The sequence below is a fragment of the Pyxicephalus adspersus genome, chromosome 6, assembly GCF_032062135.1.
Source record: "Pyxicephalus adspersus chromosome 6, UCB_Pads_2.0, whole genome shotgun sequence".
NCBI lineage: Eukaryota > Metazoa > Chordata > Amphibia > Anura > Pyxicephalidae > Pyxicephalus > Pyxicephalus adspersus.
In genome coordinates, this window is record NC_092863.1 from 56,397,042 (window position 1) to 56,415,459 (window position 18,418).

Consider the following 18,418-nt stretch of genomic DNA (forward strand, 5'->3'; position numbering starts at 1 on the left):
AATTATTATAATTTAAATTGAATCTAATCAGAACAATGGCTTTGTTATCAAAACGAAGACTCCAGCCTTCAACAGCTGCGTTATGTATCAATCACTAAAGTGTACAGAGTTTGAAAAGGCCCAGTGTTCTCCAAGGGATGGCTGGCAGTGCCTGGAAGACTTACAGAAGTTTAGATGGGCAGCATCTAATGAAGGATGGGAACATTTTTTATGTTCAGTATTAGGAACAACCAAGAACTAAACCTTATGTCCTTCCTCAAGTCTCCAGAAAGGTAAATACAGGGAAATCTCCACAGCTGGAAACACCAAAAAAGAATAGCCTGATTTTTATCCTCCCCCTACTCTACCCAAAGCAAACAAATAAAAAAAGCTTTAACTATATATACACAAACATACTGCGTATGAATATAAATTCAAGAAAAAACTTAAACTTACAATACACCTAAAACCTAAAATTAAAAGCCAAATTATTAAAGAGCTTTATAATAACGGTCACCATAAATAAAATAAAGAGGAAACCAGCAGATAACATAAGTACTGTCAAGGCTTCGGTCAGAGGGTCTTGCCTCCGAGGCAGTATGTATATTGTGGGCTTGTACTACTTTTTTCTTTATGTATTATGGTAAGAATTAAAAGTTTTTGTTTTTTTTTTAGGCAAGTGTGATTTGCACCATTCATAGAAAATTCCAAAATCACTGCAGAATGTATAAAAATATTTTGAAAAAAAAGCTACTAGGGGTGCCAAATGTAAAGTGTGTAAAAACACCTCAACCTCTGAGGAGGACAGGAACAAAGATGGGCACTATAGCAGGGAGTTCTAATTGCTGTAGTATCCAAGACTTGAAAGGTAAAGAGGACTGACTCAGCCTACTGAGCCCCACCTATAACTAAAATGTCACTTTTGGCTGGACTGATACATTATAATACAAGGCTTACAGAGACCTATAACTAATAACAATATCATTCAAATGGTAAAGATGCACTTTAGTTCATAAACAGTTTTCACAATCAGCATCCCCTCCCCTATAAAGAAATAATGCTGTGGCAGATGGCGGAGGCCCAGTGGGCCGGCAATCATTGAAAGCCTCAGCTGCTGTCAGCCTGGCAAACCAACCTCTTAATAGCAGCAGGAGGACCAGTGATACTGTGATAAAAGTAAAAGTGAATTAAAATGTTTTCATTTTTTTAAAAAAATACAATTTTTAGGCAAAATACCATTGAAGTAAACCTGTGGCCAGGCTATGAATATGCAATTATTTACTAAATTGTAAAGATTTTGGTCAATCAAAAAAAATAATAAAAAAAGTATTTTTCACTTTTTTAAGCAATTAGTGTAAATTTACAATATTACCACTAATTACAATTTTACCACTAATAAATCCTTTTTCCCTGAAGTAAATAGTGTTCAAAGTGGCAATGTAGAAGCCACAGCTGGTAATAGCACCATAGGGGTCCCTGTATGTCAGTGTCCCTCACCCCAGCCTGATGTCAGGGGCAGCCTGTAGTAACTGGTAAGAACAGCACCCTACAGTTCCAAAGCACCAAGGTTCACAGGGAATCCCAAAATGAATGAAGATTCCTACAATTATTTCATTTGATGAATACATACACATTTATTGTTGTTTTAATAGAGTTCATCTTTAATACTACTGAAAGTAGACCTATCATCACGTTTTGTACTTTATATAAAAGGGTAGACAACTCTTTATAAATAAAAGTAAAAAAATGTGTTTTTTTATAAAAACATTTTAAGTGGAGGCAGTGAGGACTGAATAAAAAGCCCACAGGTGCAGGCTGCTCCTTCTGTGCATGCCCGATCTCGGTAAGTGGTATTTTTTTTTTTTTCGTGATAGTTACACTTTAGTAAGAAGGTATTGCGATCGGCTCCTCCTGGGGTTTATTACCACTAGGGCTAAGTTAGTGTTTAGATTAGTTTTTGGCATGTGAGTGGCAAAGTCAGTGTGAGCAGAAAAATCTTTAATCAAAGCAGTCTGACTTTCTCTTCCATTCCACAGAACCCAAACATGCATTACCTATAAAGCAAAATTAAAAAAAAAAAAAAAAAAAAAAATTAAAAAAAAAAAAAAAAAAAAACACACACACACTAAAAAAGTGGTCACACTTACCTATATAGTACATCCGCCACAGGCAAAGATCCTAAATCTGTCTGTTTCTGCAGCAAATGTACCGTGTGAATGAAGGTTTTTAACGATCCCCTAAACATAAACAAAGACAACGGTCAGAAAAAATATGGAGGTATCAAATAAAACAGATGTGATAAAACTGGTTAGAGGGTTATAAACTATACAATTGACAGATTGGTCAGGTAAAGTAGAGCATTGTAGGAACTGCTGTTTCAAGCCTGATAAACCATTACACTTTAGAAAAGCAAAGGACTGGTGATCAATATTACTGAAATTTATTTTTGAACTGAAATTAGTAACAACTGTACTTAGAAATACCTGCATGTGTTGAAAATACTACTCATTGGGCAGTACATTTGTACCATTAACTGTGGCCAGTAAATAGGAGCCAACTGAGGAAGCAATACAGCTGAACCAGGATGTAACCGAGTGATTACCTAGCCGTGCAGAGGAGCACAGGGGAAGAGTTGCTGTCAATTAAAGGAAAATGTCCACTGACAGAATTATATGGGTATCATTACCTACTTCTGGTAAATTGGAACAGATACTGGACCATAGTGAGAACTCTGCATTCCTCTCTTGGGTCAATCACTAGAAGTAATAACAGCCTTACAACAGTTTTTTTCAGAAGGAGGTCTAAATTGGCAGCTTCCATATTTGCATTATTACTTCAGAATGCACAGAAAAGTGTTACTGTCTAGATTCACCTTTCTGTTAATTGCCTCTAAAGGCCTAGTAGTACTTCAGACACAAACTAATCAGAGCAGCCAGACTGGTGAGGAGAGAAATTTTGGTGTCACACATAACTGAACCAGCAGGCCAAGACTTCTCAGTACCCCATTCTTTTAGATACCGAGCTGAGATCAGCAATCTAGAATGGAGCTTTATTCTTTATACCAAAACAGAACACAAAGCTAGAAAGTGAAGATTACAATGTTAAAAGAAACTTTAGAATAAATATTATTTAGCATTACCTTCTGGCACAAAGGAGTTATGTTGACACAGAATTGTTCCTTGACTGTTTTACTTGTGTGGCTAAGGGTAATTGGTATACATGAAGAAAAAAGGGATAACAGATTGGTAAAATCATCACTGACAGAAGAGCCTTCATCGTCTTTTCCGTCATGAAAATTCTGCCTTTCAACACTTTCTTTTGCAGGCTTTGGTTCCGCTTTAGACCACTACAGAGTGCTTAACCCCCCTAGCGTTCTAAATCTTACCGTATTTTCACGCAAAAAGCATTACATTGTTCTGCATGGAAATTTATTTTACATTGTAGGCTTATAATTTTTAGGCATAGCTCACCGACATATGACCAATATTCGATAAATGTAATAAACTTTAAGTAAAAAAAAAAAACACAAAAACCTGTTAAAAAAATAATTTAAAAATAGTGAAACCTGTAATATAACTGTACAGTAGCATGTATTGTAGATAAATAACATAATTATATATATATATATATATATATATATATATATATAAATAAATAATAAAGATTTCTTTGTATTGGACTCAATACAGTTATTTTGTATTGAATCCAATATAAAATTACTTGAATTTCCCGCACAAACTGGCGCATGCACCGACGTCACTGGGAAACCCCTGAGAACGTCTCTGCAGTTGCCGGGAGAAGATCGAAGAAGGAGGACATGTGCCAAGAACCTGGACAGATGAGAAGAACGCTGAGGGATGCCAAAGGAACAAGCTAAGTGGGTTAAAGTACTGTTCACAATGGAAGCTCTGGGAAATAAAGCCAGGTATTTGGGACAGGTGCTTACCAGAACTTACGTGAAATGCTGGCTGACATTGGCAATTTTCACCATGTCCAATGCAGACAAAAATTCCTTAGGTGATGCCCTGCTTTCTTATTAGTACATACCTGGCACAGGCCAAAGCAACCAGGGCAGCAGCAGAGTTTTCTTTTTGTTTGAAAGAGGCTTGCTCATCCAGAGTAGAAGCTTCCTCCAGCCAGGAGCAAAGCAGAGCCTCTATTCCATTCAAGCAGTCAGCTGGTTCTTTAGTCAGGCTCAAGGGTTGACAGTCCCGAAGGCAATTCAATAGCACCTCAGCTGTTATATTACAAAGTGAGGGGTCTGTTTTACTCTGAGATTGAATAAGGGGAAATACCAACAAAAGTCCCATTCTAGATGTAAATGGAGCCTGTTCTGGTTGTTGCAGTAGGCCCTGACGCTTGAGTAAGGCCAGGGTTTCCTCATCAGAGCCCTCCCTTTCGTGTTGCTCTTCCAAAGCTAACTGGCGCTGTGCATTCCACAATCCACGCAAGGCGTTTAGGCGATATTCAAGTAAGCGTGCATAAGCGTTGCTCTGATTCCCACACACTGCTCGCAAGCGTTCTGCTAATTCTGTAGGATTCTTTGTTTCGAATGATAAAATCTGAAACAAATGAAAAATATAATAAATTAAATAAATTAAAAAAAAATTTAAAGAGAAAGAAAATATTGTGTTCGTATATACACACACACATCATATATAAAAATGGAAATGATTCAGGGTAACACATTCTTAAAAGGAAGATAAAATGCTTCACAACGGCTGCAGTTTGAGGTTGGAAAGAGGCAATTTATTTAGATTAATTTCTTTTCTCTGGATTCAGGTTATGAGAATGTCCAACAAGTGTGGTCACCTTTATTTAGAAACATGAAAGTGGATTAGGTACAAACATTTCAGGCTGGATTGCTTGATCATCTTTGATTAAGATGTGAAAATTGTAAGTAAACTGGCATATCTGTGCTGCAAACAGTGGACATCTCCTGGACATCCAAATGTTAAATGTGAGTTGTTTGTGATGGGTTAAACTGCCAGAAAGAACTGTGCTATCTATGGCTAGGATAAAAGTGGAGCCTCTTAAAGACTGAGGGATGTTTTTAGTACGAAAATCCACATAAAGCCAGGTCACAGTAACAGCAATTAAATGAGTTCCATTATAGTAACATGAAGGAGGTACTGCTATGAATCCACAGAAATGCATTGCAAATGGATGCAATCATCAAGACATTTTTTTAGTTCTATATTTTATTTAAGGATTAAAAAAAAACATGCAAAGCTAGTGGGAAATTTTATTTGTTTGGTACAAAGGTCAAAGGTCTATTTTTGTAGAGAATGACAGACAATGAACAATGATCTCTGGTCTGTCACAAACCTCTTTCTTAATAAAAATGCATTCAGAAATCCAGCACTGAAGAAGCTTGTTGTTAATTATCTGTCATAGGAAATATAATTGCTGCATGATGCAAAGTACACTGCGTACTGTTTTGCTCAAGCTGGAAGGTGATTTGAAATAATGATGACAGCTGAAACTGCAATCCTTTTAAATCAATTCCTAGCTCCTGGGTGCAGAGAATGTAGAATTCTATTCAGGAATTTAGTCAATGTCGCAAACTCTGCAAACAAGAAGATATGTGCTTATTCTGGCCAAGCTAACCCAGCATTGCAACTAATATATATATATATATATATGATATGTTCAAGGACAAATCCCAACTGAGAAATGCTTTAAAGCATCCATATACTCTATAAAATAAAACATTTCCAAATGTATAACAATTTGCAGAGTAAAACAGTTAAAATTCAAAAGTCTTTCACAAGACTAGATAGGGTGTGTCCGGCTTAAATAACTATATCTTTATTATAAAATGCAGGATTGAAATAAGCAGCTGTTATGCAGACAGTCCAACATACTCAACACTGAACACAGTATAACATCAAGTTATTTAAACTTCTGGGATATCAATTGGTTCAGCAAGACCAGTCTGTAAACCAGTTTTCACAATCCCACTCCCATCATCCCCCTAGAATGCACTGCATGCTCCAGTGATGCTATCATATGCACTACAAAAAGTTATACCTTGGTTGTCCCCATAGAGGCCTACAGTGACCAGGTGGCTTATTAGAGTTACAGTCCAACAAAAGTTGCCTACAGCATTGCCGCACATTTATCCAAATGACTTATCTGCACAGCAGGCCACATTTGTCAAAGTGATTTTCATAGAAAGAGTCTAGATTACCCCACTGCAAAAAAGTCAAGAATTCTTTCAGGAAGAATGAAAATTAAAGCTCAAATGAGAAAACTCATAATTTGAATAAATCTCTGACTTTGTATAGGAAAACTGCAGAAAAGAAGGCAGCACCCAACAATGGGAGAACTCAGAAAAAAGTGGGTTATACATTGAAACAATAATTAAGATGCTGAGAAACTTGTAGGGAATGGGTTACTGCATCTGTAAAAGTACCAAGGTTCTTGTAATAATATTGCCTTAGCCAAATCTGCCTCTAGATGTTTATCACATGATCCTCATCCCAGGCATTGCAGCTCATACTGGGAAGCCTTCAGCAACGTAGTCAGAGCTGTCAATCTTTAAACAAGTGGGCCCAACCAGGTGAGGTGCTGACAGAAAAGTTACAATGCTGCATTAAAAAAAATGATACAGAATGCTACAGAAGTATATACTAATATGCTATATTGTATTGGGGGAAAAAGAGAAGAGACTGTGCTACAGGAGTGGTTGGAGACAGAAAATGTTATGTAGGAGACAGACAAGCCTAATTACAAACCAATGCTCCCACTACTGACTTCTAGGGCTGGACGCATGTACCCAAGGGCCCTTGGGTAGCAGGATGGGCACCAGGGATGTAAAGCAATGCTGCTGAACATGCAAGAGGCAAGTTACAGTTAAAATAATTATGTAAGTAGATGCCACAGTTATATTTCATCACATTTTCTTCAGCAAAAATACTATCCACATAGAATTTGTAAAGTTATCCCATACATGCATGGATTCCTTCTAGGTATTTTAGTTTGTTTGTAACGATAAAAAAAAGTGCAAAAGGACAAAAAAAAGTGTCATTGTTATAAAAAATAAAATGTATTAAAAATGCTATCATCTCTTTAAAGTTGAAATAAAGTATCACTTTAAGCTGGACATGTACAGCTTAGCCTTTGTTGCCAGGGACACACAACGATCCCATCCCATCCCGGCCCCGCCAATCAAGATGGCCTAAAAGACTTTACAGGAAGAAAAGGACAATGAAGATGGCGGCACCCTCTGATGGAACGGGCACAGATGAATATTGTGGGTTTATTTCACCTGTATTGTCATTCATGAGATGTTTGCCATGGTTATAGAGGGCCTGGAAACATATGAACATTTCCTGATGCACCTTTAACAATTGGATCTTGAACATTTTTTTTTTACATTCCTAGGCCACTGACTAAGAAGTTTTTTGTCATTGATCCAAATTCCAATAGTTTCCAAAAACTAAATACCATATTTTTTGCCGTATAAGACGCACTTTTTCTTCCCCAAAACTGGGGGGGAAAGGTTGGTGCGTCTTATACGACAAATGTGTTATAAAATAATTAAAATAATATACTCCCCCTATACCCGATCCTGCGTGTGTCTCCTCTCCTCTCTGGCTGCAGCGTGAGTCTCCTCCTGGCTGCAGTGCAGAGCTAAAGAAGCCGGCACAGCGCCCCCTGCTGATCTCTGGGAATTTGAATGGCACATAAGTGATCAGAAGGGGAATACCGGTATGAATGGCACATGAGTGATCAGAAGGGGAATAATCTTTCAGAATCTTTTTTTTCTAGATTTTCCTCCTTTAAAATTGGGTGCGTCCTATATTCCGGAGCGTCTTATACAGCAATCAAAAGTGTAATTGAAATAAATCAAAATCAATACCATTGTTCTAATAAAATGAAAACAAAAACAAAGTGTATGAATAAGGGAAAAAAATGAACCATGGCAGACCCCAACGTACACCTTAAGGCAAAATTTGTATTTGACAGAAAGAAAGAAAAAAGAATGTGCGTAATTTGTTGGCGCTATATAAATCCTGTTTATTAATAATAATAATAATAATAATGTCTTTTTATGACAAATCAATGAAAAAGTTGACTCATCATGTCACAGATTTTTCAACTACACATAGTATTGCTATAAGAAAGAAATGCTATAAGAGTTGACCTATATATTCTATCTTATATTTTTACTGAAAATTGGCTTGGCACCAGTATATTAATATAGTAAAAAAAACTCTACCCTTCCCTTTAATTTTCTACATTCAAACATTTTTATTTGGATAGAGTGGCGAGGGTTTCTTTAGAACTACTGCCCCGCTTTCATTGCCATCTGTGACCCTTTTAGGGAGATTTTTTCTCTCTAATTGTACCAATTACTAATGCAGTTCTAAAAGCAAGGGTAAACAATCTTGCAAAACTGACACTTGATCCACAACAAAGTATGCCTAAAGGCAACATTTATTTTAGGGACACTAGATCCAACTTTCTGTTAGGTCTAAAGGACAGAGAATCTGATGGAAACAGACGCTTCATTTCTTCCCCATTGCATAAAAAGTTTAACTTTATGCATGGGTTTATTTAAACTTTTTTTAATCTAGAGAGCCTTAATCTAGAGAGCAGATCTATAGCAATATGGCCATAGAATTTATTTTCTGAAGGATCCAGGCAGTAGTCAACCTATGACCCAAGTAATGCTACTTAAAGTATGTTCCTAAGGGCACAGTAAACCAGACCCCAGAGACTTTCTTTCTCCTCTGCCATTACCTATAAACAAATCCTAACGTACAATGGCGCATTAACTATTCCCTTTACACCAGCTTCGTCTTTCATCCATCTCTCCTTCCCATGAAAAAAGATTGATTATTTGAGGCACTAAAAATAAACAAGTGCTTATTACTGGAATCGCAGGCTTTTCTTAGCGTGTGGGTGGAATGGCTGTTTAGCAGACAGGCCATGCATTCTGCTATCTGTCTTGTGCACACTACAATCAAATATGATACAGCACGTTTTCAGATACTCATACGAGCTGCTCAAAAATGGCCCCTGAGGAGAAAAAAAAAAACACAGCAAAATCTCACCTTGCTAGCATCATCCAATGCATTAAATGGCTTCAATCACAGTTTTACCTTTTTGTGTGTATATTATAGAATTACAAACAAGTTTGCTCAATATTGACGCCCTATAGAATTGCTTGAATAAAAAGTAACGTGCTGGAACAATTGCTAATTTCAATAGCTTGAATTAACCTACATTTTAAGTACTGACCACATCTTCAAAGGTTTTTTTTTTTTTTAATTCCTTGAAAAGTAAAAGGTGAATTAACACATTAAAAAGGCACTACTATCTTACTAACTTGAAAGACAAAGTACAAACAACATGCCTTCTCACAAAATCACACACTGGATTTCATATATCACCATTAATAGCACATATGTAAATAGACATTTTATGAATTGAACAAATAAATTTGTTTCAGTATATAACTAGCCTAAGCTCTTGTCTTTAGTATCATAAAAAGCATCTGTTCTCCTCTCTGCTATCTCCTCCTCTTCCACATTACATTGTGGGGAGGGGGGGGCATTTTGTAGGTCAGTGCACTGTTAGATACAGGGACACTGGATTTCTAGAAAGAGCAAAGGGTATTATCCAGAACTTAGAAAGACAAATTGCACCATCACATCTAAGGTCTGGTAAAATGCAAAATATTTGTTCTTTGGTTTAGCTATAGTATAAAAAGGTATACCCAGAAGATTTAGAGCTAATTTAACACCTTGCTGATCAGTTACATTTTGTATACCAAAACACACAATACCCTGCACTAAGCAGCCCACTTATCTGAATGAGCTACCAAGCCAACCCAACAAACCCGACCAGGGTTCTCCCCAGGCCTTTTTAGATGGGTGCACCACCCAGCACTTTTCAGCACCCACCCGGCTGTTTTTGGGTGGTTACTAAAGAGTTTGGTCACAATACAAGGACTGCCACCCACCTACAATTTCTTCCTATCCGGCTTAAAAAAAATTCTGGGTTGAGCACTGCCGACCACCATTCTGGTTATACATCACAAGGTAGTGCTACAATGCACATGTATTGCCCTACTGAGTTGGGGTCTCATTGAAAATGAATAGAACACAATATCATGTATTAGTATGTTTCTGTGGAATACAGTAATCTGCATGTAAAAGCATCTGTTATTACAAGGAAAAGATGCGAATAGACCTAAAATACTTATCTTTCCAAGGTGTGTTGCTTCAGGTTCCCCAGTGCTGCTAACATGATCTAACAGCTAGTTCTTTTGATCACAAGATAACTGCTGAACGCGATAATCTATTTATCTGAATTCTGATACTCCAAGATATAACACCCAGACCTAGTCTTTTGGTCATAAAAACAAACCTGGAGCATCTTTTTCACCAAGGGCACGATTTATTTTCTTATATTTGACTTGCACTTTATTTACCCTCCCCAAGAAACTTTATTTTTATGAAGTAATTATTAAGATGCCTTTAAAAAAATGCATCAAATTTACCATTATGCATGGAAAAAGATGCAAGACCTTCCATAACCATAATACCATTAGCAATGACTGCCTGATAAAAGAAAGGAATATATCTTTATGAGAAGAACATTGTATTAGTGCAGGTAAACAGAGGAATTTTTTAACGGGGAAGATACCTGGGCCAGAATGATTGAAGTTTGAAACAGAGCTAAAAAATATACAGAAGTATCCCTTCATTAGAATGCCAACACGCTGCTGTTACATAGGAAAAGTAGGCAGCAATTTATAAGCTGCTGCTTGGTATCTGTTACTAATCTGGGATTTTTTTATATCAAAAACACAGTCTCTTGTCTGTTGTCAGGGAAAAGATTTAAAAAAAGGAAAAAGAAAAATCGCCCTATATTTCCATGCAGAGAACAATTTAATATGGAATGCTTTATATGAAATGCCATGGAAAGGTACAAACAAAAGAATCATCAGATTTTACATATGCAGCACCTGGATAAAGACGTATTAAATGAATTAAAAACTCTTCCATTTCTGGTTGCTGGTTTTAGAGGAATGCATACTACCAGGATGTACTTCTTAAAAAAGGAATATTTGTAAAAAAGGAGACCAAAATCTTACCACCACAAAATATTTCAGCACATAGCAGTAAATGAACAGGGAAGCAGTTTCATTGTAGCCATATTACTAGAAGTTATACCAATAATTGTTTTACTAACATGTGCTCTAGAGTAACAAGGTACACAAATCTATCAGTGTATAGAGTGTGGCAAGAATTCACTTCCACAGTAAACTATAGAATATGTAATAGCAGGAGTGCAAAAAGATAGAGAAACAAATATTTTACTAACAAATAGTTGTATTTTAGATATACAGTGGCTTCAGAAAGTATTCAGACACCCGTAACTTTCTTGAATTTTATTATGTTTTAGCCTGATGTTAAAATAATTTAGGAGTGTCTTTCTCGTTATTTCTACACTCAGTACCCCATAATGACAATGTGAAAACAGAATTTTATAGCAATTTTTTAAATTTAATAAAAAGGAAAAAACCTAAATACCACATTTACATAAGTATTCAGACCTTTTGCAACAACACCTAAGTTTAGCTCAGATGCCTCCCATTTCTCTTGATTGCTTGATTTCTGCACTTTAAATAAAGTTCACCTGTGGTAAATAGATTGGGCATGATTTGGAAGGCTCACACTTCTCCATTAAAAGCCTCATAGCTGACAGTGCATATCAGAGCAAAAACAAAGCCATGAGGTTAAAGGAACAGCCTGCCGAGCGGAGACAGGATTGTTGCAAAGCACAGATCTGGTTCACATCTATGTGACTGCAATAGCAAAGCTGGATACATGTGAGTTGCACTGCAAGCTGCCCATTACTTTGCATTGTATACTAAATGTCAGTCCATAAAAATGGCAACGACACAGCTCAGCTTTTTTTTTTTTAAACATGTGTTACCAGACAATTCTCCATCCCATCGATTATTATTATTATTATTATTAAACAGTATTTATATAGCACCAACATATTACGCAGCGCTGTACATTAACTAGGGATGGCAAATGACAGACTAATACAGACAGTGATACAGGAGGAGAGGACCCTGCCCCGAAGAGCTTACAATCTAGTAGGTGGGGGGATTTCACACACAATATGATGGGAGATATGTAGTGGTGGGAAGTAGTGGTGGGAAGTAGTGATGGTTTCAGTTGACAGAAGAAGACAGGTAGGCAAGTTTGAAAAAATGGGTTTTGAGCACTCTTTTAAATGAGCAGAAAGTAGGAGCAAGCCGAATAGGATGAGAAGACCATTCCAGAGAGTCGGGGCAGCTCTAGAGAAGTCTTGTATCCGTGCGTGTGATGAGGTTATGAGTGAGGAGGTTATGAGTAGTGAGGTGAGAATCGATGTAAACCCAGTGTGATTGAAGGGATAGAGCATATCCGATTCACAGTAAGCATGGCTACAAGATTTTTGGTTTTGACAATTTCAATAGCATAGCACATCAGCACAACCTTTTTAATATAACTTTTAGATCTTCAGGACACCCCTGCTATATATTACTATATCTGCAGCTCACAGTATATTAGCATGGTGGTCAGTGGTAAAGATGATTGGTGTCAGAAAAACTGACCTGACTGACCTGAGAGGAACAAATTCCATATTACTTAAGGAACCCTGGTTGAAAAACACTGCTTTACCATATAAGCATAATTTCAAAATATTTTAAATCTTTCATATCTGGTGATCCTGACAGGTCCTTGTTCAGCAACTTCCAGGTATAAGATGACAACATTCTATGCCATTTCAACACACACTATGCTGCTATGGTCCACAGTTGTCACCAACAGGAAACCCATCCTGAGGATTGCTGGGCAGCCAACAATGCAAAGAGGCCGACTCTTGAGCAGTCACCCTGATCCTTTGCCTGCTACTCAGTAATCGCTGGCCATGAACAAACATTGAGCCAGGCTGGAGTCCTGAAGTACTGAAGCAAACACTCTGGTCTCCTACCAAAACTAGATCTTCATTTTATGTTAAGTCATTATGGTTTATAAAGGGAAAAATAAAGGATCAGCTGTAGTACATGTCCCTTGGAAAAAAACATCCAGCTCTCTATACACAATATGATTATGAAAATGACCTTAAAAAACATCATATTAGTGTTTGTGCTTTTCCGATAATCCATTTAAGTGTAATGTGATATCATTTAGCAGATACAAGGAGAAGGGATGTCACCGCTCCATGCCTCGGATAATCTTCTCCAGGAGCAGCATGCCTGAATTTCAGCTAACTCTGCTTTTTAATGCTGTTTATTTTTCACGGGCACAAGATCAACTGAATAGAATATGTGGGGTTTAGAAAAAAAGCATGAGCTCATGCTGACAGACAAGGAATAACTTGACAATCAGAGCATATGCCTTGCATTTCCAGAGAGGGAGAGAAAGATTATTAGTCTGCCCATCATTAGGAAGCAAAGAAAGTGCTGCACCTGCTATCTGAGCAAAATGACAGATCATACAAAGGCCCTGAAAATACATGGGAGCTGCTCTTTGGACAAAGGCTCTCTAGGCTGACCCAACCCTGTGACCTGCACTCTCAGAATGAAATGGGATAGGGTGTGGGGAGACAAATATCAGACATATGCCATCACTAACAATGAGGAATATCAGGCCATGTCTGCTTCTACACCCCCAATCACATCCATTAAAGGCAATCACAGCGAGGCAATCAGGCATTATGCCTTCAGTCATTCTCTATGGAAATGCTTACTAAGAAAAGTCAACACGTACAGTAGGAAAGACCATTAAATCACAATCAGATCTAAACAACAAAACGCCTATTCATCCCCAACACCCGAGGTTACACACATTTCACTGGATAAGTGGGCAAATAAATCTAAATGAAAGGCGTGAGATGAAATGACAAGCCAAAATATTAAACTATCCCCCATTGGTATACAGATCACTGGAGCCGGAGGAGCATTATGTCACACCAGCCTCGGGGCACAGATACAAAAGAAGAAAGGAGGAAAAAATGCTCATCTATTGAAACGTGATCCATGGGACATTCACACGTACAACCGACAGATGCAGAATACCGTGCAGGCCGCATTCACATCACACGTTTCTGATACCCAACCTACACACATACAGCAATAGAATGTGCAAGAAGCACATAGAGGAGGTCATACACATCCTGCCATGGGATAGGTGTGCGTGCGTGTGTGTATATATATATATATATATATATATATATATATATATATATATATATATATATATATATATATATATATATATATATATTCAGAACCTGGACCATTGATCATACCTGGGTTTACAGAAGTGATGTGTATGGATACAGATATTTATATTATGTAGGAGACATTATTATACAGAGATTGTGTGTGTTACTTCCCCCACCTCCTAGATTGTAAGCTCTTCGGGGCAGGGTCTCCTCCTGTGTCACTGTCTCTGTCTGTCATCTGCAAACCCTATTTAATGTACAGCGCTGTGTGATATCTTGGTGCTATATAAATACTGTTTATTAATATTAATAATATAATGGAGCTCCTTACATTTGTATAAACAGACATACAATTGTGAACCTGAGCTAATACTGGGTTGTATGAGCACAGTACATACATACCATATATATATATATATATATATATATATATATATATATATATACACATATACATACACACAAACATACATACATACACACAGCTCACGTGACCTCCCCCTGAGTGGCCCCGGTGCCTCCTTACCTCCAGGTCGGTGTCGCCGGCCTCGGTGCCTCCTATCTCGCTGGGTAGCTCGGCCAGGTCGGTGACTCGAATGAGTCCGTCGTGCAGAAAGATGGTCTCCTCCTTCACCGACAGCCATTGCGCGGAATCCCCAGCCGTCACCGAGCCCATGTCTCGCTCCGTGCTGTCAGTCAGCCCCCGGGCCGCTCCCTCATCCCCCGGTTCTCACCCGGTGACCCGCATTTCTCACACACACACAGAGGGAAGGGTGGGGCACTCAGGGATGCCAGTCTCTGCTCTCCCCTATCCACAGGGTACAAGGCATGAAACCCCTGGCTGCCGGGCACAGGAGGGGCACACTCCCACAATGCCCCGGTGATCTCAGCACCAGAACTGAACTGTCAGTGAGACGCCATATTGGCTGGAGCAGCACACCCACAATGCCTTGCGCCGCCTGTGTACCTCATGCCTGGGAGAGATCTGCCCCGGTGCAGGGTGGGGGTGCCGGTATACCGGGCATACACTGCTGCGATCGGTGTCGCCCGGGCTCTTTGGACATACAGATATACAGTCTTTGATTGACACGATTGGATGATATAAAGATTCCAGGTTATAAAACATAAATAACCTGCATAGGATGATTACAACACATATTACTAATCAGACATTTTACAGATATTCCAATTTTACATTGAATCAAAAATATTAACACAGGCTTTATAGTTACCAAACAATTAGAATATAAATAAAAAAAAGGTAAAATCTTGTGTTGGTCCTGTTAATTACAATCATATCTCCCATACATACCATCAAATCATTGTTGATAAATTCCATTCCATATCTAAACATTATTTATAATTTTTCACAATCATTTATCATGCAGGATCATACTGAAAGCAGAAACAATTGCATGGATCAGAAAATTCCTATGCCAAGCCATTTAAATGATTTGTAACAATTTTATTCCAATCGTTTTTTGACATTGGAAGTATTTGGATTGAAATAGGCAAACTTGACATTAATAATAACCGAACATGGATAATAGGGCTTTCAAGAAATAGAAAACATTTATTGTTTATTTATTTGTTTGAATAAGTACACTTGTACATCTATGACCAATTTGATTAAACAGCATCACATAGTAAATATTATATATTATATTATTTATATAATGTGGTAGCCATATTGGTCAACAATTTGTCATATGGATTATATTCCTTCAATATGCTATCATAATAAATAAGAAGAACAAGTCCGCCCCTCCATCATTCTCTCGCCCAGTGTTTCTCAACCAGGATTCTTCCAAAGGTTGCTGAGGGTTCCTTGAGCAATGAGCAGTTTGTGCCTCTCTGGTCAGTTTATTGGATACCAATGATCTTTTTGACTATCTGGTGACATTCTTCCCACTGGCCAGCAGTATATTAGGAATTCTTCATACTGACCACTACACTAATGTACTGTGAGATGTGGATTTAGTAATTATATTCTCCAAGACCTGAAAGTAATTTCAAGAGTTCTACCATGTTAAAAGGTTGAGAAACACCACTTTATGTGTTTCACAAATTTTGTATGCTTCATCAGGAATGAGTGGACCAATACTAGAGTACAAAAAAAAAAAATGAGTCAAAGGAAGGCTCACCTAGCAAAGCAACAGATCCCACCTAATCTAAGATGGTATCGGGTATGGTGAATCCTAGAAATAGGCAATTGTACCATTGTGCTACAACAAGAGTATATTTCAGGTAGCTTAATAAATGCTTATATGACCATCTATAGATTTACTTTTTTAATATGAGGTTCTATCTGATGTGATTAAACTGAACTAATTGTCCAGCCATTAGTTGGTAAGTCTACTGCTGGCTATACATTGATCTGACTTTCTGATAAAAGTATTATATCTCTATTCTTGTCACATTCCCCAGTTATAGATTGTTTTCCACTACCAGTTCCATTGTTTTCAAAGTGATCAGAAAAAAAACTTGGTTACAAGCCAATTGGTGCCTGGAGCAATCTGTCATGAGATTATCATGATTTTTCAGTACACATCCTGAAAGTAATTGGATTGCTGTAAATTTACTGAGTAATCTGAATGATGTGTTGAATGAGGTAATTGCATAAAAACTGATGCCTATGTGTTGAGCATAAGGGAACTGGTAAAATCAGATTGCATGGAGCCAAGTTTATATAGAGAACTAGAAGATTACAAGCTGAAGAGCAGAGTTATATACCCAAATCACCAGACATACCATACACATGTTTCTAGAGGTTTAAGCTATATACACACTTGCAATAATTGTCATTGGAAATAATTGTTGCATGATTAGGAACAATTGAATGATGTACAGACATCACTGTTTGATTTATGACAAGTTACAGAGGAGAAGGACATACAATTCACTGTGTCCTCCTCCAACAGCAGTGGTCATGGGTTATTCAGTGATCCAACAGGACAGATCACAGGGCGACATTGGGGTATAACTGTACAGATGCTAGATTTTTGCCCGAGAACATCACAAATGTCTAACATTGGTACATAGTGTAGACAGTTTCACCAAAATAGGTTTCTCTGTTTAAAAATGTCCCCTCCCTGCTTCTGTGACAACTCATTTTCCAATTTTTGTATGGGAGACAATGGTAACCAGGGTGCATCTCACCAGCAGAGACATAACCAGCAAACAAACAAATAATTGTTACCTTTCCACATTGCAGCCAAATCTTTGAAAAACATTTTAATTTTACATATATTTTCAATGTTGTATCGAACCACAGAATAGAGGTTTGAACCTGTCAATAAATGAAACAACGAATCATCCTGAATATCATTAAATTTACTCCATGGTGTCATAGGCAGTCAGAGGTTCTTATACTACCATGGAAGTTAAATTATTGAATCAAGAGGGTAAAAACAAAATGCTAAAAACAATAAAAAGGAATATGACCTGTAACAAGTCACATGAATACAGAAATGGATATAAAGACCAATCTACAGAAAGGGTCTTGCAGTGCAGAAATCTTGGGTGAAGGTTTGAGGTGGTAAAAAAGGAAGACCAGATGAAGCCATTTGCAAATCAAAGCACATAATGGAGTGTAAATAGAGATAACAATAGGGCAACATATTCAAACAATAGCCAATAATCATTAATTTTATCAAAATGTTTAGGAGTAATCAGGAAAATGTATTTTGATTGTTTTATGTGCTTGAACAATTTTACGGTCATTGGTCTTTGGTTGGTGCTTTGAATTGAAACAGATACTTTAACCTAGAAATGGTCTGTGTGTTTAATAATTCCCTTTTGGTAAACAATTGTCTTTTTTACTTTAATACTGCATTGTTGTACACGTTTATTGAAAAATGAATCAAAACTTTGCACTATATTTTGAACTATGGCCATTGTAATGATTTCTACAGACATGTAAGATCTGGCTGATAACAGTTTTGCATATAGTTTATATACATATTCACATCAAGGGAACCTGCATGTGTCTGCCTATGGAATGGGGAAAAGTGCCCCTACTATCTGCCTATAAAAGTGGAAAGCAATAGCCAACAGCCGAGAAATATCCAATATCCTACAAAAAGACTTGAACAGGGCTGTATATCACAGGTAATACGTATGGCTGACAAACATATCAATGTGACTCTAATTGGCCATATTAGGATTATAAAGAATTGTTGCCCATACAAGC

At 37.5% G+C, this 18,418-nt stretch overlaps 1 protein-coding gene across 1 annotated transcript in view; it reads right to left on the reverse strand.

The window, feature by feature from the left end:
• HECTD4 (HECT domain E3 ubiquitin protein ligase 4) overlaps positions 1-15,155 on the reverse strand; it is an 89,607-nt gene extending 74,452 nt beyond the window's left edge. Inside the window, 3 exon segments of the mRNA XM_072413941.1 lie at positions 2,127-2,216; positions 4,027-4,541; positions 14,753-15,155. Of these exon segments, the coding sequence (XP_072270042.1) occupies positions 2,127-2,216; positions 4,027-4,541; positions 14,753-14,902 (755 nt within the window). The 5' untranslated portion in view covers positions 14,903-15,155.
• Positions 15,156-18,418: the final 3,263 nt, after the last annotated feature.